Source organism: Salvelinus fontinalis, unplaced genomic scaffold (assembly GCF_029448725.1).
Source record: "Salvelinus fontinalis isolate EN_2023a unplaced genomic scaffold, ASM2944872v1 scaffold_0463, whole genome shotgun sequence".
NCBI lineage: Eukaryota > Metazoa > Chordata > Actinopteri > Salmoniformes > Salmonidae > Salvelinus > Salvelinus fontinalis.
Genome location: NW_026600672.1, coordinates 50,250 through 76,157, shown reverse-complemented (window position 1 = coordinate 76,157; position 25,908 = coordinate 50,250). Strand labels below are relative to the sequence as shown.

The 25,908-nt window shown below is 48.0% G+C and overlaps 1 protein-coding gene across 1 annotated transcript; it reads right to left on the bottom strand.

The window, feature by feature from the left end:
* Positions 1-808: 808 nt before the first annotated feature.
* On the bottom strand, positions 809-11,179 carry LOC129846167 (scavenger receptor cysteine-rich type 1 protein M130-like). The gene is made up of 4 exons (XM_055914128.1): positions 11,094-11,179; positions 2,178-2,207; positions 1,638-1,946; positions 809-1,209 (listed from the first exon to the last, which is right to left on the bottom strand). The coding sequence occupies exons 3-4, from the start codon at positions 1,840-1,842 to the stop codon at positions 812-814; spliced, it is 603 nt and encodes a 200-aa protein (XP_055770103.1). The 5' UTR covers positions 1,843-1,946; positions 2,178-2,207; positions 11,094-11,179; the 3' UTR covers positions 809-811.
* Between the last annotated feature and the right edge of the window lie 14,729 nt (positions 11,180-25,908).

Here is a 25,908-nt window from a genome sequence, read left to right as displayed (position 1 = left end):
CCTCCCATTGAGTCAGTCAGGGAGATATCAGGCTGGACCAGGAGATCTGTAACAATAAAAGAGAAGAAGAAAAACCTCTTCAACTAGTTTCCTGTAGATATGACAATAACATCAGCATGTAACAGTGCCAGCCACCCTCCCTCACAGGGCAACATGAGTAGTGGGCCTACAGTCACTGAGACAACATATGTTGATATCAGGCTTAAGCAGGACATCTGGAACAAGAGGAGAGAAAAAGAAAACGTAGCTCCTCAACTACTTTCCTCATTTAGATATGACAATAACATGACATGTGACAGTGGTAGTGAGTAGAGACCTTCACTGAGATAACACTCAAATACAAAGCATTCTGGGATATTTAAGTTGTATTTGATTCCTACTTGACTGAGTGATCTATTTAGTAAAGCAGACTGACAAGCTAAACAGTCATCATGAGAGGTGCAGAGGAAGTTGTATGAATGAAGGAAATCAGTTGAATATAATTATAATATCTTGTTATTACCTGAGCAGATCACTGTGAGTCCAGGAAGGAGATCAGAACTTCTGGAACAATCCCTCAGTACAGACTCAGACCCAGAACAGATAACTTCAACACCTCTAGTGGTGTTTCCAGGTGGTACTGAAACGGTGGAGCCACAACCCAGCTGTCTACACACTACTGCAGCTACAGCCTCCTGGTTCCAGTCAGCTCCCACAGTCCTCCACTCTCCCTGGTCGTACCGCTCCACTCCACCAGCACAGCGACTGCCTCCTCCCACCAGCCTCACATCATCAGGCTCTGAGAAAAGAAAAGAGGGAGACAGTAATCTTACTATTTTCTCACTAAAACACACCTATATTGTCTCTCATATTCTTCACTCCAGGTGAGAAACAATGTTGATTGAGTGACAAACTGTTTCTTACCTGAGCAGGTGAGTCCAACAGCATTACCAGGTAGGCAGGTGTTGTGTTTTCTGTCTGAGGTGTCACAGTCCAGGAGAAGGGACTCTTTGCCTTTACACTGGAACTCTTTATCCCAGGTCTGACCCTCACCTCCTCCATAGAGCCCCCCCTGTAGAGCTGCAGGAGCCCCACAGCCAAGCTCCCCACAGACTACCTCTGCATCCTGCCGGTCAAAGTCAGCTTCACACACTGAGGCCCAGGACTGATTGGACTTCACCTCCACTCTCCCAGAGCAGAGACCAGCTCCATCCACAAGCCGCACAGACTCTGGAGAAAAAGAGTTGGTTGAACATTCAATCAGTTTTGTTGATGACACTGTCAAGGACTGAACACAAATATGTTGGATAAAAGATTGTAGTTTGCTATGTTTGATACTGTAAGAGGTAGAAATGGGTTCTTAGTCACTCAGGATCGGGTTGGGAATAATGCAGGCAGGAGACAGGAATAAGTTCACTTCACTTTATAGAAAATAAACAGCTGGACATCCATCAGGCAGCTTCACTTCAGTACCATCTGAACTACAATGATCTGCCCATGAACATCTCCCATAAACCAATATGACAAACACAAATATAATGTTTAAATACATCTGACATCTCTCCCTCTATTTAAATGAAATAAAAACACATAAAACATGATACATGGTAATATTGTATAATGTATAAATAAATCTCTCAATATGACCAGTCTCTTACCTGAACAGGTCACATGATGATAATATCCACCATCACAGACACCAGGTTCTCCTATGAAGTCACACTGTCTAATAGAAGACTCATGTCCATCACAACTCAATAGTCTGACTCCTCTTCTTCCATCTTCAATCAGAGGTCCTCTAGATTCAGCTACAGGATTCCCACAGTCCAGCTGTCTACACACAACCTTTGTCTCTCTCATCATGCTCCACCAACTAGGACATAGACCTGACCACTCTCCTCTGTAGAAGACTTCCACTGTCCCAGAACAGGAAGTGGTCCCATCCACCAGTCTGACTGAGTATTCAGCTGTAAACAGCAGAGAGGAAAACACAGTGGTGAGGACAGATGATGACAGTGATTCTGTTATTCTAACAGCAGTAATGCTTTGTGGTTGACAAGTATTAGTAGTTCCATAAAACACTACTTGTTATTGGGTTTTAGAATGGTTTGTATGGACACATGAATTTCTCCATGTGGGATAATGAAGTTGACTAATATTGAACTGCTATAATCACTGTAGATTTATACTCTACCTACCTGGTGGACTGACGCTTAGAGCCTGGAGATCTGAGGAGAAAGAGAGAGACAGAGGAAGAGAGAGAGGAGTCAGAGGAAGAGAGAGACAGAGGAGAAAGGGAGGAGTCAGAGGAAGAGAGAGACAGAGGAGAAAGGGAGGAGTCAGAGCAAGAGGAGAAAGGGAGGTGTCAGAGGAAGAGAGAGACAGAGGAGAAAGGGAGGAGTCAGAGGAAGAGAGAGACAGAGGAGAAAGGGAGGAGTCAGAGCAAGAGGAGAAAGGGAGGAGTCAGAGGAAGAGAGAGACAGAGGAGAAAGGGAGGAGTCAGAGGAAGAGAGAGACAGAGGAGAAAGGGAGGAGTCAGAGGAAGAGAGAGAGAGAGGAGAAAGGGAGGAGTCAGAGGAAGAGAGAGACAGAGGAGAAAGGGAGGAGTCAGAGGAAGAGAGAGACAGAGGAGAAAGGGAGGAGTCAGAGGAAGAGAGAGAGAGAGTAGAAAGGGAGGAGTCAGAGGAAGAGAGAGACAGAGGTTAAATGAACATCAACATGACCTTTCATGATGTGATGGGAAGACAGGCTTATTGTTGGTATGGCGCAACAACACCCATGTGTACATACACTATATATACAAAAGTATGTGGACACCCCTTCAAATTAGTGGATTCTATTTCAGCCACACCCCTTCCTGACAAATGTATAAAATCAAGCACTCAGCCATGCAATCTCCATAGACAAACATTGTCAGTAGAATGGCCTTAATGAAGAGCTCAGTGACTTTCAACATGGCAACATCATAGGATACCACCTTTCCAAGTCAGATGGTCAAATTTCATAATCTACCAACTCCTCTTCTCCCCTCTCCTCTCCTCTTCTCTTCTCTTATCCCCCTCTCCTCTCCTCCCTCTCCTCCAACTCTCCTCATCTGCCCCTCTCCTCTCCTCCCCTCTTCTCTTCTCCCCCCTCTCCTCTCCTCTCCCTCTCCTCTCCTCCAACTCTCCTCATCTGCCCCTCTCCTCCCCTCTTCTCTTCTCCCCCTCTCCTCTCCTCTCCCTCACTTCTCCTCTTATTGTCCTCTCTTCTCCCCATCTCTACTCCACTTCTCCCTCTCTCTTCTACTAATCTTCCCCTCTCTTCTCCCTCTCTCCTCCCCCTCATCTTCTCTTCTCCCCCCTCTTCTCCTTTTCTCCCACTCTCTTCTACCCCCCTTCTCCCCCTCTCTTCTCCCCCACTCTTCTCCTCTTCTCACCCTCTCTTCTCCTCTTCTCACCCTCTCTTCTCCTCTGTTCCCCCACTCTTTTCCTCTACACTCCTCCCCCTCTCCTTTTCTCACCCTTTCCTCTCCTCACCTCTCCCTCTCCTCTTCTCCCCCTGTCCTCTCCTCTCACTTTTCTTCTCCCCTCTCCACTTCTCCCCCTCTCTTCTCCTCTTCTGCCCCTCCCTTCTCCACCCCGCTCTCTCTCCTCTCATCTACACTCCTCCCCTCTCTCAGCTCCCCCTCCTTTCTCCTCTTCTCCCTCTCCTCCCCATCTCTTCTCCTCTTCTCCCCATCTCTTCTCCTCTTCTCCCCCTCTCTTGTACAGCCTCCTCTCTTCCCCTCCCCCCTCCTCTCCACCTCTACCCTTCTCCCCCTCTCTTCTCCTCTTTCCCCCCTCTCTTCTCCCCATCTCATCTCCTCTTTCCCCATCTCTTCTCCTCTCCTCCACCTCTACTCTTCTCTTCTATTCCTCTCTTCTCCTCTTTCCCCCATCTGTTCTCCTCTTTCCCCCATCTATTCTCCTCTCTCCCCGCTCTCCTCTCCTCTCTTTAATTCTCCTCTTCTCTCCCCACTCCCCTCCCCTCTTCTCTTCCCCTCTAATCTCCTTCCCCACTTCTGCCCCTCTCTTCTCCTCTTTTGACACTCTATTCTCCTCTTCTCCCCCTCTCATTCTCCCTCCACTCCTCTTCTCTTCTCCCTCCACTCCTCTTCTCCCCCTCTCCTCTTCTCTCCTCTTATCCCCATCTCTTCTCCACCTCTACCCTCTTCTCCCCATCTCTCCTCTCCTCTCACTTTTCTTCTCCCCTCCCCACTTCTCCCCATCTCTTCTCCTCCTCTCTTCTCCTTTCTCCCCCTCTCTTCTCCTCTCCTCTCTTCAATTCTCTGCTTCTCACCCTCTCCTCTTCTCCCCCCCTTCTCCCCCATCTTCTCTTCTCCTCTCTCCCTTCTCTTCCTCTCTCTTCTCCTCTCTTCTCCCCTTCCCCACTTCTGCCCCTTTATTCTTCTCTTTTGACACTATTCTCCTCTTCTCCCCCTCTCATTCTCTCTCCTCTTCTCCCCCTGCCCTCTCCCCTTCTCCTCTCACTTTTCTTCTCTCCTCTACACTCCTCCCCCTCTCCCCTTCTCTTCTCTCCTCTTCTCCCCATCTTTTCTCCTCCCCTCTCCCTTCTCTTCCTCTCTCTTCTCCACCTCTTTTCTAATCTTCTCCCCCCTTCTCCCCTCTCCTCTTCTGCACCTCTCCTCTTCTCCCCCATCTCATCTCATCTACTCTCTTCTCCCCCTCTTCTCTTCTCTCCCTCTCATCTTCTCCCCCTCTCCTCTTCTCCCCCTCTCCTCTTCTCCAACCCTCTCATCTTCTCCCCTTCCGCCCCTCTCTTCTCCTCTTTTGACACTCTGTTCACCTCTTATCCCCCTCTCATTCTCCCTCCACTCCTCTCATCTCCCCCCCTCTCTTTTCTCCCCCTCTCTTCTCCTCATCTCTTCTCCTTTTCCCCCCTCTCTTCTCCTCTTTCCCCCATCTCTTCTCCCCTCTTCTCCCCCATATTCTCGTCTCCTCTCCCCTCTCCCCTCTCTTCCTCACCTCTCTTCTAATCTTCTCCCCCCTTCTCTTCTCCCCCATCTCATCTACTCTTTTCTTCTCCCCCTCCCCGCTCTCCTATTCTCCCCCTTTCCACCCCCCCCCTCTCTTCTCCTCTTTAGCCCCTCTTCTCCCCTCTCATCTTTTCCAACCCTCTCCTCTCCTCCCCTTCCCCACTTCTGCCCCTCTCATTCTCCCTCCACTCCTCTCCTCCTCTCACTTTTCTTCTCCCCTCTCTACCCCCTCTCTTCTCCTTTTCTCCCTCTTCTCCCCCTCTCTTCTCCTCTTTCCCCCATCTCTTCTCCTCTCCTCCCCCTGTCCTCTCTTCTCCTCTTTCCCCCATCTCTTCTCCTCTTTCCCCATCGCTTCTCCTCTCTCCCCCATCTCTTCTCCTCTTTCCCCCATCTCTTCTCCTCTTTCCCCATCTCTTCTCCTCTTCTCCCCCATCTCTTCTCCTCTTTCCCCCATCTCTTCTCCTCTTTCCCCATCTCTTCTCCTCTTCTCCCCCATCTCTTCTCTTCTCCCCCTCTCTTCTCCTCTTTCCTCCATCTCTTCTCCTCTTTCCCCCATCCCTTCTCCTCTTCCCCCCACCTCTTCTCTTCTCCCCCTCTCTTCTCTTCTTTACCCCATCTATTCTCCTCTTCTCACCCTCGTCTTTACCCCCTCGCCTTTCAACATGGATCTAGTCCAATCAGAGGTGTCTCACCTCAACATGGATCTAGTCCAATCAGAGGTGTCTCACCTCAACATGGCTCTAGTCCAATCAGAGGTGCCTCACCTCAACATGGCTCTAGTCCAATCAGAGGTGCCTCACCTCAACATGGCTCTAGTCCAATCAGAGGTGCCTCACCTCAACATGGCTCTAGTCCAATCAGAGGTGCCTCACCTCAACATGGCTCTAGTCCAATCAGACGTGCCTCACCTCAACATGGCTCTAGTCCAATCAGACGTGCCTCACCTCAACATGGATCTAGTCCAATCGGACGTGTCTCACCTCAGCATGGATCTAGTCCAATCGGACGTGTCTCACCTCAACATGGCTCTAGTCCAATCGGACGTGTCTCACCTCAACATGGCTCTAGTCCAATCGGACGTGCCTCACCTCAACATGGATCTAGTCCAATCGGACGTGTCTCACCTCAACATGGATCTAGTCCAATCGGACGTGTCTCACCTCAACATGGATCTAGTCCAATCGGACGTGTCTCACCTCAACATGGATCTAGTCCAATCAGACATGTCTCACCTCAACATGGATCTAGTCCAATCGGACGTGTCTCACCTCAACATGGATCTAGTCCAATCGGACGTGTCTCACCTCAACATGGATCTAGTCCAATCGGACGGGTCTCACCTCAACATGGATCTAGTCCAATCAGACGTGTCTCACCTCAACATGGATCTAGTCCAATCGGACGTGTCTCACCTCAACATGGATCTAGTCCAATCGGACGTGTCTCACCTCAACATGGATCTAGTCCAATCAGACGTGTCTCACCTCAACATGGATCTAGTCCAATCAGACGTGTCTCGCCTCAACATGGATCTAGTCCAATCAGACATGTCTCACCTAAACATGGATCTAGTCCAATCAGACGTGTCTCACCTAAACATGGATCTAGTCCAATCAGACGTGTCTCACCTCAACATGTATCTAGTCCAATCAGACGTGTCTCACCTCAACATGGATCTAGTCCAATCAGACGTGTTCACACTGATATTGATCTAATAGGCAACAGTGACTTTTTTAATGCAACAGAATAAACACTAAAAAACACATTACATTTCAATACAACTTTCATTACAACAGAATATCTTGGAAAGACAGACCTCAACTACAGTATATATGAAGGGATTATTGTCATTGTTACATTATATAGGCTACAGTAAGTTCTATTCTTCCATTTTAAATAACAGGCTCTCCCACCATCTAGAATCATCAGGTCTGCTTGCAGATGAACAGAATGTCTTGGAAAGACAGACCTTTAGACCTCATAGGCCTGTCCAATACATTGTGGATTTTTATTATTTATACTTTCCTTACAAGTTGGGATTTAAATTGATGTACACACCATGATGTCTCAGTGAAAATGTATAATATATATTTATTATAAAACAATTTAGAAAACGTCACTCAGATCCTGTTAAATGTATATAGAGGTATTAGTCTCATGCTAGAGGATATAAATGATATTGTTCCATTTTAAACAGCCTAACAGGCTCTCCCACCATCTCTAATGATCAGGTCTGCTTGATGATGAACTAAATGTAGACCACAGCATGATTATTATATGACTACCACATCTCTGTACCCCCACACACACAATCCATGTTTGGTAGATGCTCTTTTCATTTACAATTTAACCCTTAGCCTACCATTTCTGCGGCCGTGTGGAAATCTGTAACGTCCGATCAGTTTGGCCTTTAAACTGTGGAAAGATGAGACTCAGGAACACATACAGGTTGTATTGATCTAGGACACACTAACATGACCCCACTATGGAAAGGTGAGTCTCTCAGGAACACATACAGGTTGTATTGATCTAGGACACACTAACATGACCCCACTATGGAAAGGTGAGTCTCTCAGGAACACATACAGGTTGTATTGATCTAGGACACCCACAACCTTTACAAGACTCGTCTGAAGGTCTCCTGGTACCAGTTTAACACATTTATGGAAGTATATTTGGAGATAGTTTAGTGCCAAAAATAAGGGTTAAATACATGTAAAATATTAATATGAGTTTCATGATCTTTTTCCCCCAAAATATAAAAATCCCAAAACTATTTGTCCCTAAACAGACATGACATGGTGACAGACTATCTGATAGAAAACTGGGGAAAAAATGTACAATATACAAATGAAGTGAGCCTTGCTATTGAGAAAGGATTGAAACGGGCAGAGAGAAGACAGGCTATGTGCCCACTGCCACAAAATGAGTTGGAAACTGAGCTGTACTTTCTAACCTCCTGCCAAATGTACAACGATATAAGAGACAAATATTTCCCTCAGATTACAAGGACCCCAAAATAATTTGAAGACAAATATAATATTGACAATATTGTATCTGTCAGCTGAAATACTACAGTGTGCGATCATGTCAGCAGAATGTGTGACCTGTTGTGATGAGAACAGGGTAACCAGTGGAGAACAAACACCACAGTAAATAAAACCTAGGACTAGATTTATCACTTTAGTTAATTTCCCTTGACATTTGTACTTCTACTTATTGTACAAACAGCTCACACTCTCCTACACACACCAGCTGGCTGAGAGGGCCCTAGTGGAGCCAGGTGGCTGAGATGGCCCTAGTGGAGACGGCTGGCTGAGACGGCCCTAGTGGAGAGGGCTGGCTGAGAAGGCCCTAGTGTTGCCAGCTGGTTGAGAGGGCACTAGTGTAGCCAGCTGGTTGAGAGGGCACTAGTGTAGCCAGCTGGTTGAGAGGGCACTAGTGTAGCCAGCTGGTTGAGAGGGCACTAGTGTAGCCAGCTGGTTGAGAGGGCCCTAGTGTAACCAGCTGGTTGAGAGGGCACTAGTGTAACCAGCTGGTTGAGAGGGCCATAGTGTAACCAGCTGGTTGAGAGGGCCCTAGTGTAGCCGGCTGGTTGAGAGGGCACTAGTGTAGCCAGCTGGTTGAGAGGGCACTAGTGTAGCCAGCTGGTTGAGAGGGCACTAGTGTAGCCAGCTGGTTGAGAGGGCACTAGTGTAGCCAGCTGGTTGAAAGGGCACTAGTGTAGCCAGCTGGTTGAGAGGGCCATAGTGTAGCCGGCTGGTTGAGAGGGCACTAGTGTAGCCAGCTGGTTGAGAGGGCCCTAGTGGTACCAGTGCAGAGTCAATGTGCGGGTCACCGGTGTCAAGGTTATTGAGGTAATATGTACATGTAGCTAGAGTTATTAAAGTGACTATACATACATAATAACAGAGAGTAGCAGCAGTGTAGGCGAAGGGGAGGACAATGCAAATAGTCTGGGTAGCCATTTGATTAGATGTTCAGGAGTCTTATGGCTTGGGTGTAGAAGATGTTTAGAAGCCTCTTGGACCTAGACTTGGTGCTTCGGAACCGCTTGCCGTGCGGTAGAAGAGAGAACAGTCTATGACTAGGGTGGCTGGAGTCTTTTACCATTTTTATGGCCTTCCTCTGACACCGCCTGGTATAGAGGTCCTGGATGGCAGGAAGCTTGGCCTCGGTGATGTACTGGGCCGTACGCACTACCCTCTATAGTGTCATGTGGTCAGAGATCGATCAGTTTCCATACCAGGCAGTGATGCAACCCGTCAGGATGCTCTCGATAGTGCAGCTGGAGAACCTTTTGAGGATCTGAGGACCCATGCCAAATCTTTTCAGTCTAATTTTGTTGTACCTTCTTCACGACTGTCTTCGTGTGTTTGGACCATGTTAGGATGTTGGTGATGTGGACACCAAGGAACTTGAAGCTCTCAACCTGCTCCACTACAGCCCCGTTGATGAGAATGGGGGCGTGCTCGGTCCTCCTTTTCCTGTCTTTCACAATCATCTCCTTTTTGTCTTGATCACGTTGAGGGAGAGATTGTTGTCCTGGCACCACACGGCCAGGTCTCTGACCTCCTCCCTATAGGCTGTCACACTGTTGTCAGTGATCAGGCCTACCACTGTTGTGTCATCGGCAAACTTAATGGTGTTGGAGTCATGCCTCGGTGTGCAGTCATGAGTGAACAGGGAGTACAGGAGGGGACTGAGCACACAGCCCCCGTGTTGAGGATCAGCGTGGCGTATGTGTTGTTACCTAACCTTACCACCTGGGGGGGGGGGGGGGGGCCGTCAGGAAGTCCAGGATCCAGTTGCAGAGGGAGGTGTTTAGTCCCAGGGTCCTTAGCTTAGTGATGAGCTTTCAGGGCACTACGGTGTTGAACGCTGAGCTGTAGTCAATGAATAACATTCTCACATAGGTGTTCCTTTTGTCCCGGTGGGAAAGGGCAGTGTGGAGTGCAATAGAGATTGCATCATCTGTGGATCTGTTGGGGCGGTATGGAAATTGGAGTGGGTCTAGGGTTTCTGGGATAATGGTGTTGATGTGAGCCATGACCAGCCTTTCAAAGCCCTTCATGGCTACAGACGTGAGTACTACGGGTCGGTAGTCATTTAGGCAGGTTACCTTGGTGTTCTTGGACACAGGGACTATGGTGATCTGATTGAAACATGTGGTGGATCTAATTTAATACATTTGTTCTGTCTGTTTTTTAAATAATGAAATTCAAAGGTCAGGGTCAAGCTGAGCCGGACCAAGAGTGGAAGAGTGGAAAAGGTTACTGGTTGTGATGACATCACTGGTGAGAAGTCAGTTATGAAAAGATATTGAGTTGACTGCATGTTATTCTGTCAGCCCCATCTCTGTTGACATCTCCCTCTCTCCCCATCTCCCCTCCCCTCCTCCTCTGTCCCATAGCCACATCAAGTAGTTTGGGTGTGTAGAAATACAGCTAAACCTAGGGTATGGCTAAATGGGATGTGTATAAATACAGCTAAACCTAGGGTATGGCTAAATGGGGTGTGTATAAATACAGCTAAACCTAGGGTATGGCTAAATGGGGTGTGTAGAAATACAGCTAAACCTAGGGTATGGCTAAATGGGGTGTGTAGAAATACAGCTAAACCTAGGGTATGGCTAAATGGGGTGTGTAGAATCCCCCCACCAGTTGAAGCTAATTTACTGTCCTATAAACTCTTAAATAGTATTTGGAGAACAGCAAAAACTAACAAAAATGCCCCCAGACATTAACTATTTAACTGTACTAGAATGCTTAAAAGACCGCAAAATGTTTTATATCGGTTATCGGTATCGTTTCTTTTTGGCAAGGAAAATATTGGATATCTGTATCGGCCAAAAATGTAATATCGGTGCATCCCTAATAATAAGGTTGGTAACAAGATGGAACATCGTTGTGGAAATCTGTTGCAACTCAAGTCGACTACAAAATCCACAATGCAATGCTCTCTGTATGGGCTGGCTGGTAGCTAAACGTATCTACACACAATAATACCAAAGACAATATCAGCATGTGAAGTAGCTAACTAGCTGTTAAATCACCTAAACAAACTGCACTATTAATTTAGGAGTCTCCAATCTCACCATATTCAACCTGCAGATCGATGTGTCTCACAGAGTGGAATCTAACATTCACAACTTCAGAAATACTTTTGAGGAGATGGGAAACGGTCCCCTTTAACTCAATAGGCGGCGCGGTGCATTCTGGGTGATTCTGGGACAAGGAGAGCGCTCTTTCAAGGTTTGAATGGGAGTCTATTGGGCTCTAGATCAAAAATACAATATTAGCATGAATTTTGTCAAAAAGAATTACAACATTACTGATATTTTCGGAGATGTGAGATAATTAACTTGCTATCTGTAGTATCGTATAGCTTTGGGATCGTGACAGTACGTACTTTTGATGAAAATAGGCAGTTTCTCGACATAAAGTACACTGACTTTGAGAAGATATTACGTGATGATTGGTTTAGCAACCGCGTGACGCAGCATGACAACGTGAACGTGATTGGTCGACAGTCCGCTGGGTGGGGCGTTATACAGGCACGCAGATGTTTAGAAATGGGAGGATCATTTGTAAATTGAAAAACGTTGTCGACCCCCTGCTATAATGTATATGAAGTGACCCTTGTGGAGCGGTTCGTATTGTGTACTATGACAGTGTCATTGTCTCATGTGCTTCCCAACAAAAGTGTTGCTCTGCATTCAGAGATGTTCCTTATGATGTGTGCACCCAGCTCATTTTGTATTTGCCTGTCTGCATTATTCACCAGGGAAAGGAAACATTCTGTGAATACTGAAGCATCAACAAGGTGGCTCTGATAATATTGAAACATTGTATAAATGAACGAGGCGGCTCGGAGAAACTGAAACATTTAGTATCAACAAGACAACTCTGAGAATATTCATATTGCAACATAGTAGTCAACACGGAGGCAGCAGGGCCAGTTTGTCTGTCTGATATTATTGTGTTGCCTACGCAGCATCTGGGTGCTCATTATATACTAAAAACAGCCCTACATCCACACTATAGATAAATAACTTAGCAATATTTAATGACGTTATGCAGCAATATTGATCTGTTCATCTTTTAATTCAGGAAGATGGACAAGCAACACTGATGGAGTGAGAGGTGGAAATGCATTATACCAGAGGTAGGTAGACTACAGGTAGGGATTAGGATGCAGACAGAGCAACACTGATGGAGTGAGAGGTGGAAATGCATTATACCAGAGGTAGGTAGACTACAGGTAGGGATTAGGATGCAGACAGAGCAACACTGATGGAGTGAGAGGTGGAAATGCATTATACCAGAGGTAGGTAGACTACAGGTAGGGATTAGGATGCAGACAGAGTAACACTGATGGAGTGAGAGGTAGAAATGCATTATACCAGAGGTAGGTAGACTACAGGTAGGGATTAGGATGCAGACAGAGCAACACTGATGGAGTGAGAGGTGGAAATGCATTATACCAGAGGTAGGTAGACTACAGGTAGGGATTAGGATGCAGACAGAGCAACACTGATGGAGTGAGAGGTGGAAATGCATTATACCAGAGGTAGGTAGACTACAGGTAGGGATTAGGATGCAGACAGAGGATGATGATGTAGACCTATAGGTAAGAAGTTAATGTTGGGCTCGCTACAGAAGCTCTATCAAACCACTGATACAGTACTGGACAACTAGGGGGGTGGCGTACAGCAGGTAATTACATTCATGTATTTTTCTCTGGGCGCCGCAGCACCCTCATAACGCCTACTTCCCTCGGCTATGCTCTGTCCCCTCCCCTCCTCTCTCTCTCCTCTGCCCTCCCCACCCCCTACTTCCCTCAGCTATGCTCTGTCCCCTCATCTCTCTCTCCTCTGCCCTCCCCACCCCCTACTCCCCTCGGCTATGCTCTGTCCCCTCCCCTCCTATCTCTCTCCTCTGCCCTCCCCACCCCCTACTTCCCTCGGCTATGCTCTGTCCCCTCCCCTCCTCTCTCTCGTTCTCTCTCTCTTCCTGCCATGTAGCATCAGGCCTGTTGCGCTTGACTCAGGTCACAGACCTCTGGCATCGACACTCCCCCCTTCTCCTGCTCTAACATTAGACCAATATTAAATATTAAATATACTTTCATTCATTTACATAGAGACAGATACAATCAATCATTGACACACTGAATATACAACAGTCAGATGCATGACACCATCACAACTTAACTGACATTAGTGCCTGTCCCCAGATGGACAGTTAGGCTACAGTAAAGTACATTTACAGGTGATCACATCATTGTCCTGCTTTGAGACACATTTTTACTGTCTGCTTCCAGTTGTATGTTATTTTACTAGCCCTGCAAATGGTAATATATCTTACAATATCAAAACATATCTCAGTAACTGTCACAAGTGTATATCAACGTAACAGCCTCCTACCTGTGCTCCACAACAGGGTCATCAGTACCACTGCAGGTATCATATCTGTCTCTAACTGGGGCTCCACTGAGTGAAACAAGACTACTGTCATGAAGAGAGGACTGAAGATGTAACGGATGTGAAATGGCTAGCTAGTTAGCGGGTGCGCGCTAGTAGCATTTCGATCAGTTACGTCACTTGCTCTGAGACATTAAGTAGGGTTGCCCCTTGCTCTGCAAGGGCCGCGGCTTTTGTGGAGTGATGGGTATCGACCGTGCTTCGTGGGCAACCGTTGTTGATGTGTGCAGAGGGTCCCTGGTTCGCGCCCGTGTCGGGGCGAGGGGACGGCTTAAAGTTATACTGTTACAAAGAGTGGAAAATACTGCTAGGCTATATGACTTCTATCTCTTTACTTCCTTACTTATATGATGTGACACACTTTTAAGCAGATAAGATCAGTGGTTAAACCCACCAACCTACAGGAAACACTGACATTAGAAAACCCCCACAGGAAACTGCTCACAGGGCAGCAACGTTTCACATAGCGTCTGCTATACTATCAACTCTAACTCTCTACTGCTGGAGTTCACCTTTTAGAAAGGTCTACTGGACATCTTGAATAGGGTCTGGATGTCTTATATTGAAAAGAGTACCACACACAGAGTCTGTATTGAAAAGATGCCCACTTCATGTATTCAATAGCTGCTGGGTTGTTCAGTCCTGTCCTGGGGGTCTGCTGTCCTGTGGGTTGTCACTCTGGCCTTGACCTAATATACCTGAAACCAATAATGAATGTTTCACTAAGACCCTAAAGCTGAGTGGGATGTGTTGGGTTGGGGCTCTGCAGGGCAGTGGACACATAGGGACAGGACAGGGAGACCCAGCTATATTGTGTGGATGTTAAAGAGCTCTACAGTACTACTAGGTCATATGAGATGAATTATATGGAGGATGTAATGTAGTGTATATTGTGTGGTTGTTAAAGAGCTCTTCAGTACTACTAGGTCATATGAGATGAATTATATGGAGGATGTAATGTGGTGTATATTGTGTGGATGTTAAAGAGCTCTACAGTACTACTAGGTCATATGAGATGAATTATATGGAGGATGTAATGTAGTGTATATTGTGTGGATGTTATAGAGCTCTACAGTACTACTAGGTCATATGAGATTAATTGTGATGTTTCTGTGTTAATATTTGTGTAGGTGTTTCCAATTCTTTCTCTTTGGATAAAAGCTAAAAAATAAATTAAAAAAAGGTGGGAGAGTTGAGTTATATACTAGACTAGTGAGGGTCAGGGAGAGAGTTGAGTTATGTACTAGACTGGTGGAGGTCAGGGAGAGAGTTGAGTTATGTACTAGACTGGTGTGGGTCAGGGAGAGAGTTGAGTTATGTACTAGTCTGGTGGGGGTCTGGGAGAGATCTGAGTTATGTACTAGACTGGTGTGGGTCAGGGAGAGAGTTGAGTTATGTACTAGTCTGGTGGGGGTCTGGGAGAGAGTTGAGTTATGTACTAGACTGGTGGGGGTCTGGGAGAGAGTTGAGTTATGTACTAGTCTGGTGGGGGTCAGGGAGAGAGTTGAGTTATGTACTAGTCTGGTGGGGGTCTGGGAGAGAGTTGAGTTATGTACTAGACTGGTGGAGGTCAGGGAGAGAGTTGAGTTATGTACTAGACTGGTGGGGGTCAGGGAGAGAGTTGAGTTATATACTAGACTGGTGGGGGTCAGGGAGAGAGTTGAGTTATGTACTAGACTGGTGTGGGTCAGGGAGAGAGTTGAGTTATGTACTAGACTGGTGGGGGTCAGGGAGAGAGTTGAGTTATGTACTAGACTGGTGTGGGTCAGGGAGAGAGTTGAGTTATGTACTAGACTGGTGTGGGTCAGGGAGAGAGTTGAGTTATGTACTAGACTGGTGTGGGTCAGGGAGAGAGTTGAGTTATGTACTAGACTGGTGTGGGTCAGGGAGAGAGTTGAGTTATATACTAGACTAGTGAGGGTCAGGGAGAGAGTTGAGTTGTGTACTAGACTGGTGGAGATCTGGTGTCCAGGTGGCCCTGGCAGAAGCAGTGGGTTCTGGGTAAAAAGCAATTTTTCAACCTATGTGTAGTGATAATTGTGTTGTTTGCTCTGTAACCTGGTAGTTTATATGCCTTGACACTGTGATATATCAGCCTAAAGCCGAGATTATAAGTAGACACAGTGGCAGAATAAATTCAACCATATTTTTGTTTCATCACAAAACCAGAGAGCAACATCTGTCCTGTAAAGTCCACAAAACATATTACCTGTAACAAACAGTTACATGACCTACAGCATGGTCAAGCAAGGTCATGTTTCTGACATCTTCTGACTACTAAACAACTATTGATTTAGAACCACAGAGTTACAGCAAGTCACAAAGACAACAGGAGCTGCCTCCACTATTCCAGCACCATTTACACTTCAACATTTCAACATTTTTTATTTTATTTTTATTTATTTAACCTTTATTTAACCAGGTAGGCAAATTGAGAACACGTTCTCATTTACAATTGCGACCTGGCCAAGATAAAGCAAAGCAGTTCGACACATACAACAACACATAGTTACACATGGAGTAAAAACAAACATATAGTCAGTAATACAGTGAAAAAAAAATAAGTCTATATACAATGTGAGCAAGTGAGGTGAGATAAGGGAGGTGAAGGCAAACAGATATATGTATAAATAAATAAAATATAAAAAGGCCATGGAGGCGAAGTGAGTACAACAGAGCAAGTAAAATAAAAACTAAATAAACACTGGAATGGTTGGTTTGCATTGGAAGAAAGTGCAAAGTAGAGACAGAAATAATGGGGTGCTAAGGAGCAAAATAAATTAATAAATAAATACAGTAGGTAAAGAGGTAGTCGTTTGGGCTAAATTGTAGATGGGTTATGTACAGGTGCAGTAATCTATGAGCTGCTCTGACAGCTGGTGCTTAAAGCTAGTGAGGGAGATAGGTGTTTCCAGTTTCAGAGATTTTTGTAGTTCGTTCCAGTCATTGGCAGCAGAGAACTGGAAGGAGAGGCGTCCAAAGGAAGAATTGGTTTTGGGGGTGACTAGAGAGATATACCTGCTGGAGCGCGTGCTACAGGTAGGTGCTGCTATGGTGACCAGCGAGCTGAGATAAGGGGGGACTTTACCTAGCAGGGTCTTGTAGATGACCTGGAACATCATCAAATCACCTCTGCTTAGTCTAATACAGTGACAACTAAAAGATACCAAAACTATTTAGTCCAATCAATGTAAGCTAAATATGATGTGGCTGTCCATGGAACTGATTTGTTTGTGTGTGTGTGTGTGTGTGTGTACGTATGTGTGTGTGTGTGTGCGTATGTGTGTGTGTGTGTGTGTGTACGTATGTGTGTGTATATATGTATGTGTGTGTGTACATATGTGTGTGTGTGTGTGTGTGTGTATGTATGTATGTGTGTGTGTGTGTGTAAGTAGAAAACACATGTTGACTCACCCTACCTGTAGAGAAACACCAATGCCATCCTCCTCTTTCATGTATCCTACACATCTATGACTCTGTCATACAGGTCACCATTTTAGTTATTTTTCTCCTAAGGTACCTGGCTAAAATGCTTGCTGGCTAGCATAACTTCCTGTCATGGGCAACGATGCGCCAGGCCAGCTAGTTAACATTAGCCTGCTACATCTAGCTACAGTACATGTTGAACTTTCATCCTCTCAGGCCAGCTAGTTAACATTAGCCTGCTACATCTAGCTACAGTACATGTTGAACTTCCATCCTCTCAGGCCAGCTAGTTAACATTAGCCTATTACATCTAGCTACAGTACATGTTGAACTTCCATCCTCTCAGGCCAGCTAGTTAACATTAGCCTACTACATCTAGCTACAGTACATGTTGAACTTCCATCCTCTCAGGCCAGCTAGTTAACATTAGCCTGCTACATCTAGCTACAGTACATGTTGAACTTCCATCCTCTCAGGCCAGCTAGTTAACATTAGCCTATTACATCTAGCTACAGTACATGTTGAACTTCCATCCTCTCAGGCCAGCTAGTTAACATTAGCCTATTACATCTAGCTACAGTACATGTTGAACTTCCATCCTCTCAGGCCAGCTAGTTAACATTAGCCTACTACATCTAGCTACAGTACATGTTGAACTTTCATCCTCTCAGGCCAGCTAGTTAACATTAGCCTGCTACATCTAGCTACAGTACATGTTGAACTTCCATCCTCTCAGGTCAGCTAGTTAACATTAGCCTGCTACATCTAGCTACATGTTGAACTTCCATCCTCTCAGGCCAGCTAGTTAACATTAGCCTGCTACATCTAGCTACAGTACATGTTGAACTTCCATCCTCTCAGGTCAGCTAGTTAACATTAGCCTGCTACATCTAGCTACATGTTGAACTTCCATCCTCTCAGGCCAGCTAGTTAACATTAGCCTACTACATCTAGCTACAGTACATGTTGAACTTCCATCCTCTCAGGTCACCTAGTTTACATTAGCCTAATACATCTAGCTACATGTTGAACATCCTGCAAATAGTCTTGGTAGCCTTTTGACTAGATGTTCAGGAGTCTTATGGCTTGGGGGTAGAAGCTGTTTAGAAGGACCTAGACTTGGCTCTCCGGTACCGCTTGCCGTGCGGTAGCAGAGAGAATAATCTATGACGATGGTGGCTGGGGTCTTTGACATTTTTTAGGGCCTTCTTCTGACACTGCCTGGTATAGAGAAACGTGGATGGCAGGAAGCTTGGCCCCAGTGATGTATTGGGCCGTTCGCACTACCCTCTGTAGTGCCTTACGGTCGGAGGCCGAGCAGTTGCCTTCCCAGGCAGGGATGCAACCCGTCAGGATGCTCTCGGTGGTGCAGCTGTAAAACCTTTTGAGGATCTGAGGACCCATGCCAAATCTTTTCAGTCTCCTGAGGGGGAATAGGTTTTGTCGTGCCCTTTTCACAACTGTCTTGGTGTGCTTGGACCATGTTAGTTTGTTGGTGATGTGGACACCAAGGAACTTGAAGCTCTCAACCTGCTCCACTGCAGGTTGAATTTATGGTTGGATCAGAATCTCTGTTATAATCATTGTCCAGTACAGAGAATTAAAACAACAAGTCCGACTCCCTCCATCCATGGTTAATATAGGAAAGGGACTTTTTTAGCTAGCTAGACAACAACACAATGAGATGCATTCAAGATTTTTTCTGTAAATTATGATGTTTGGCTTGTGATGTGATTGGTCTGATGCCAAATCCAAACTGGCTTCCCTTTACACTTTTTTGGGTGCGCCAGGAGCATTCACAGCTGAGCTCACTCAGTTTAGTTCAACGCTGATTGGCTATTAACTAATAAAACATTCATCAAGGGAGGCCAAATGCCTGCTGGTTTCTCTTTCATTCAATGCTGTAGGTGACAATATAATAAACCCACACAGTATCTAGAACTACTTCTGAACATTCGAGACGTGTAGCCCACTTGTCATTCTAATCTCCTTTGCATTAGCGTAGCCTCTTCTGTAGCCTGTCAACTATGTGTCTGTCTATCCCTGTTCTCTCCTCTCTGCACAGACCATACAAACGCTTCACACCGCGTGGCCGCGCCCACCCTAACCTGGTGGTCCCAGCCCGCACGACCCACGTGGAGTTCCAGGTCTCCGGTAGCCTCTGGAACTGCCGATCTGCGGCCAACAAGGCAGAGCTCATCTCAGCCTATGCGTCCCTCCAGTCCCTCGACTTCTTGGCACTGACGGAAACATGGCTCACCACAGATAACACTGCTACTCCTACTGCTCTCTCTTCGTCTGCCCACGTGTTCTCGCACACCCCGAGACCTTCTGGTCAGCGGGGTGGTGGCACCGGGATCCTCATCTCTCCCAAGTGGTCATTCTCTCTTTCTCCCCTTACCCATCTGTCTATCGCCTCCTTTGAATTCCATGCTGTCACAGTTACCAGCCCTTTCAAGCTTAACATCCTTATCATTTATCGCCCTCCAGGTTCCCTTGGAGAGTTCATCAATGAGCTTGATGCCTTGATAAGCTCCTTTCCTGAGGACGGCTCACCTCTCACAGTTCTGGGTGACTTTAACCTCCCCATGTCTACCTTTGACTCATTCCTCTCTGCCTCCTTCTTTCCACTCCTCTCCTCTTTTGACCTCACCCTCTCACCTTCCCCCCCTACTCACAAGGCAGGCAATACGCTTGACCTCATCTTTACTAGATGCTGTTCTTCCACTAACCTCATTGCAACTCCCCTCCAAGTCTCCGACCACTACCTTGTATCCTTTTCCCTCTCGCTCTCATCCAACACTTCCCACACTGCCCCTACTCGGATGGTATCGCGCCGTCCCAACCTTCGCTCTCTCTCCCCCGCTACTCTCTCCTCTTCCATCCTATCATCTCTTCCCTCTGCCCAAACCTTCTCCAACCTATCTCCTGATTCTGCCTCCTCAACCCTCCTCTCCTCCCTTTCTGCATCCTTTGACTCTCTATGTCCCCTATCCTCCAGGCCGGCTCGGTCCTCCCCTCCCGCTCCGTGGCTCGACGACTCATTGCGAGCTCACAGAACAGGGCTCCGGGCAGCCGAGCGGAAATGGAGGAAAACTCGCCTCCCTGCGGACCTGGCATCCTTTCACTCCCTCCTCTCTACATTTTCCTCTTCTGTCTCTGCTGCTAAAGCCACTTTCTACCACTCTAAATTCCAAGCATCTGCCTCTAACCCTAGGAAGCTCTTTGCCACCTTCTCCTCCCTCCTGAATCCTCCTCCCCCTCCCCCCCCCCCCTCCTCCCTCTCTGCAGACGACTTCGTCAACCATTTTGAAAAGAAGGTCGACGACATCCGATCCTCGTTTGCTAAGTCAAACGACACCGCTGGTTCTGCTCACACTGCCCAACCCTGTGCTTTGACCTCTTTCTCCCCTCTCTCTCCAGATGAAATCTCGCGTCCTGTGACGGCCGGCCGCCCAACAACCTGCCCGCTTGACCCTATCCCCTCCTCTCTTCTCCAGACCATTTCCGGAGACCTTCTACCTTACCTCACCTCGCTCATCAACTCATCCTTGACCGCTGGCTACGTCCCTTCCGTCTTCAAGAGAGCGAGAGTTGCACCCCTTCTGAAAAAACCTACACTCGATCCCTCCGATGTCAACAACTACAGACCAGTATCCCTTCTTTCTTTTCTCTCCAAAACTCTTGAACGTGCCGTCCTTGGCCAGCTCTCCTGCTATCTCTCTCAGAATGACCTTCTTGATCCAAATCAGTCAGGTTTCAAGACTAGTCACTCAACTGAGACTGCTCTTCTCTGTATCACGGAGGCGCTCCGCACTGCTAAAGCTAACTCTCTCTCCTCTGCTCTCATCCTTCTAGACCTATCGGCTGCCTTCGATACTGTGAACCATCAGATCCTCCTCTCCACCCTCTCCGAGTTGGGCATCTCCGGCGCGGCCCACGCTTGGATTGCGTCCTACCTGACAGGTCGCTCCTACCAGGTGGCGTGGCGAGAATCTGTCTCCTCACCACGCGCTCTCACCACTGGTGTCCCCCAGGGCTCTGTTCTAGGCCCTCTCCTATTCTCGCTATACACCAAGTCACTTGGCTCTGTCATAACCTCACATGGTCTCTCCTATCATTGCTATGCAGACGACACACAATTAATCTTCTCCTTTCCCCCTTCTGATGACCAGGTGGCGAATCGCATCTCTGCATGTCTGGCAGACATATCAGTGTGGATGACGGATCACCACCTCAAGCTGAACCTCGGCAAGACGGAGCTGCTCTTCCTCCCGGGGAAGGACTGTCCGTTCCATGATCTCGCCATCACGGTTGACAACTCCATTGTGTCCTCCTCCCAGAGCGCTAAGAACCTTGGCGTGATCCTGGACAACACCCTGTCGTTCTCCACCAACATCAAGGCGGTGGCCCGTTCCTGTAGGTTCATGCTCTACAACATCCGCAGAGTACGACCCTGCCTCACACAGGAAGCGGCGCAGGTCCTAATCCAGGCACTTGTCATCTCCCGTCTGGATTACTGCAACTCGCTGTTGGCTGGGCTCCCTGCCTGTGCCATTAAACCCCTACAACTCATCCAGAACGCCGCAGCCCGTCTAGTGTTCAACCTTCCCAAGTTCTCTCACGTCACCCCGCTCCTCCGCTCTCTCCACTGGCTTCCAGTTGAAGCTCGCATCCGCTACAAGACCATGGTGCTTGCCTACGGAGCTGTGAGGGGAACGGCACCTCAGTACCTTCAGTCTCTGATCAGGCCCTACACCCAAACAAGGGCACTGCGTTCATCCACCTCTGGCCTGCTCGCCTCCCTACCACTGAGGAAGTACAGTTCCCGCTCAGCCCAGTCAAAACTGTTCGCTGCTCTGGCACCCCAATGGTGGAACAAACTCCCTCACGACGCCAGGACAGCGGAGTCAATCACCACCTTCCGGAGACACCTGAAACCCCACCTCTTCAAGGAATACCTAGGATAGGATAAAGCAATCCTTCTGCCCCCCCCCCCCCCTTAAAAGATCTAGATGCACTATTGTAAAGTGCCTGTTCCACTGGATGTCATAAGGTGAATGCACCAATTTGTAAGTCGCTCTGGATAAGAGCGTCTGCTAAATGACTTAAATGTAAATGTAAATGTACACAATTATTAAATATTTACTGACTAGGAAATATAATAAACCCACACAGTATCTAGAACTACACAATTATTAAATATGTACTGACTAGGAAATATAATAAACCTACACAGTATCTAGAACTACACAATTATTAAATATGTACTGACTAGGAAATATAATAAACCTACACAGTATCTAGAACTACACAATTATTAAATATGTACTGACTAGGAAATATAATAAACCCACACAGTATCTAGAACTACACAATTATTAAATATGTACTGACTAGGAAATATAATAAACCTACACAGTATCTAGAACTACACAATTATTAAATATGTACTGACTAGGAAATATAATAAACCTACACAGTATCTAGAACAACACAACCACAAAATGTGATATTGAATTTAAATGCTATTTGGCCCTAAACAGACTGTCTGCCACCGTGAGCACCGTTTGAGCTATCGAAAGACAATTTCAAATTGACATACCAATTAGAACCTCACACAAAATATTCAAATCTACAATTGAACCAATTGCCCCAAATGGAGGTAAACTGTGGGGTCCACTAACCAATCAAGATTTTAAATACTGCATTTTAAATACTGCATGAAGAAATTCTACATAAACATTCTTAGAGTACAGAGAAAAAGGCCCAAATAATGCATTTAGGACAGAATTAGACCAATTTCCATCACTAATTAATATCCATCACCAATTAATATCCATCACTAATTAATATCCATCACTAAGTATTAATATCCATCACTAATTAATATCCATCACTAATTAATATCCATCGCTAATTAATATCCATCGCTAATTAATATCCATCACTAATTAATATCCATCACTAATTAATATCCATCACTAATTAATACCATCACTAATTAATATCCATCATTAATAAAAAATTCATCACTAATTAATATCCATCGCTAATTAATATCCTGAAACAAGACTTCAATGTCTATAACCACATAAAAACAAGAGACCAGCACTGAAATGCCAAGAGAACATTGATAAAAATCCCTTCATCCAGCTGGTCCTGAAGCTTAGTTCACAAACCACTACTAACCCAACAAAGCCTCAGGACAGCACTCAGACAGTCTGGCCCAAACTAATTACAACCAAACATACATAAATGATGGGAAACTATCTGACCACTGTGACTGATAGAAAACGGAGAAAAAAATTGACCATTGACAGACTCAGTGAGTCTAACCTTGCTATTGAGAGAGGTGGCCACAGGCAGAGAGAAGACAGGCTATGTGCCCACTGCTCTCAAAATAAGTTGGATACTGAGCTGTACTTCCCTGTACTTCCCAAATGTACAACGATATAAGAGATACATATTTCTCTCAGATTACAAAGACCCCAAAATCATTTGAAATAAAATAAGCTCCTGTATCTGTCAGGTGAAATACCACAGTGTGCGATCATGTCAGCAGAATGTGTGACCTGTTGTGATGAGAACAGGGTAACCAGTGGAGAACAAACACCACAGTAAATAAAACCTAGGACTATATTTATCACTTTAGTTCAGTTCCCTTGACATTTGTACTTCTACTTTCTGTACACACATCTCACGCTCTCCTACACACACCAGCTGACTGAGAGGGCCCTAGTGGAGCCAGCTGGTTGAGAGGGCCCTAGTGGAGCCGGCTGGCTGCGAGGGCACTAGTGGAGCTGGCTGGCTGAGAGGACCCTAGTGGAGACGGCTGGCTGAGAGGGCCCTAGTGGAGAAGGCTGGCTGAGAGGGCCTTAGTGGAGCCGGCTGGCTGAGAGGGCCTTAGTGGAGCCGGCTGGCTGAATGGGGCTTAGTGGAGCCGGCTGACTGAGAGGGCCTTAGTGGAGCCGGCTGACTGAGAGGGCCTTAGTGGAGCCGGCTGACTGAGAGGGGGCCTTAGTGGAGCCGGCTGACTGAGAGGGCCTTAGTGGAGCCGGCTGACTGAGAGGGCCTTAGTGGAGCCGGCTGACTGAGAGGGCCTTAGTGGAGCCGGCTGACTGAGAGGGCCTTAGTGGAGCCGGCTGACTGAGAGGGCCTTAGTGGAGCCGGCTGACTGAGGGGGCCTTAGTGGAGCCGGCTGACTGAGAGGGCCTTAGTGGAGCCGGCTGACTGAGAGGGCCTTAGTGGAGCCGGCTGACTGAGAGGGCCTTAGTGGAGCCGGCTGACTGAGAGGGCCTTAGTGGAGCCGGCTGACTGAGAGGGGGCCTTAGTGGAGCCGGCTGACTGAGAGGGGGCCTTAGTGGAGCCGGCTGACTGAGAGGGCCTTAGTGGAGCCGGCTGACTGAGAGGGCCTTAGTGGAGCCGGCTGACTGAGAGGGCCTTAGTGGAGCCGGCTGGCTGAGAGGGCCTTAGTGGAGCCGGCTGGCTGAGAGGGCCTTAGTGGAGCCGGCTGGCTGAGAGGGCCTTAGTGGAGCCGGCTGACTGAGAGGGCCTTAGTGGAGCCGGCTGACTGAGAGGGCCTTAGTGGAGCCGGCTGACTGAGAGGGGGCCTTAGTGGAGCCGGCTGACTGAGAGGGCCTTAGTGGAGCCGGCTGACTGAGAGGGCCTTAGTGGAGCCGGCTGACTGAGAGGGCCTTAGTGGAGCCGGCTGACTGAGAGGGCCTTAGTGGAGCCGGCTGACTGAGAGGGCCTTAGTGGAGCCGGCTGACTGAGGGGGCCTTAGTGGAGCCGGCTGACTGAGAGGGCCTTAGTGGAGCCGGCTGACTGAGAGGGCCTTAGTGGAGCCGGCTGACTGAGAGGGCCTTAGTGGAGCCGGCTGGCTGAGAGGGCCTTAGTGGAGCCGGCTGGCTGAGAGGGCCTTAGTGGAGCCGGCTGACTGAGAGGGCCTTAGTGGAGCCGGCTGACTGAGAGGGCCCTAGTGGAGACGGCTGGCTGAGAGGGCCTTAGTGGAGCCGGCTGGCTGAGAGGGCCCTAGTGGAGCCGGCTGGCTGAGAGGTCCCTAGTGGAGCCGGCTGGCTGAGAGGTCCCTAGTGGAGCCGGCTGGCTGAGAGGTCCCTAGTGGAGCCGGCTGGCTGAGAGGGCCTTAGTGGAGCCGGCTGACTGAGAGGGCCTTAGTGGAGCCGGCTGGCTGAGAGGTCCCTAGTGGAGCCGGCTGGTTGAGAGGGCCCTACTGGAGCCGGCTGGCTGCGAGGGCACTAGTGGAGCCGGCTGGCTGAGAGGACCCTAGTGGAGACGGCTGGCTGAGAGGGCCCTAGTGGAGACGGCTGGCTGAGAGGGCCCTAGTGGAGCCGGCTGGCGGAGTGGGCCCTAGTGGAGACAGCTGGCTGAGAGGGCGTTAGTGGAGCCGGCTGGCTGAGAGGGCCTTAGTGGAGCCGGCTGACTGAGAGGGCCTTAGTGGAGCCGGCTGGCTGAGAGGGCCTTAGTGGAGCCGGCTGGCTGAGAGGGCCTTAGTGGAGCCGGCTGACTGAGAGGGCCTTAGTGGAGCCGGCTGACTGAGAGGGCCTTAGTGGAGCCGGCTGACTGAGAGGGCCTTATTGGAGCCGGCTGACTGAGAGGGCCTTAGTGGAGCCGGCTGACTGAGAGGGCCTTAGTGGAGCCGGCTGACTGAGAGGGCCTTAGTGGAGCCGGCTGGCTGAGAGGGCCTTAGTGGAGCCGGCTGACTGAGAGGGCCTTAGTGGAGCCGGCTGACTGAGAGGGCCTTAGTGGAGCCGGCTGACTGAGAGGGCCTTAGTGGAGCCGGCTGACTGAGAGGGCCTTAGTGGAGCCGGCTGACTGAGAGGGCCTTAGTGGAGCCGGCTGGCTGAGAGGGCCTTAGTGGAGCCGGCTGGCTGAGAGGGCCTTAGTGGAGCCGGCTGGCTGAGAGGGCCTTAGTGGAGCCGGCTTAGAGGGCCTTAGTGGAGCCGGCTGGCTGAGAGGGCCTTAGTGGAGCCGGCTGGCT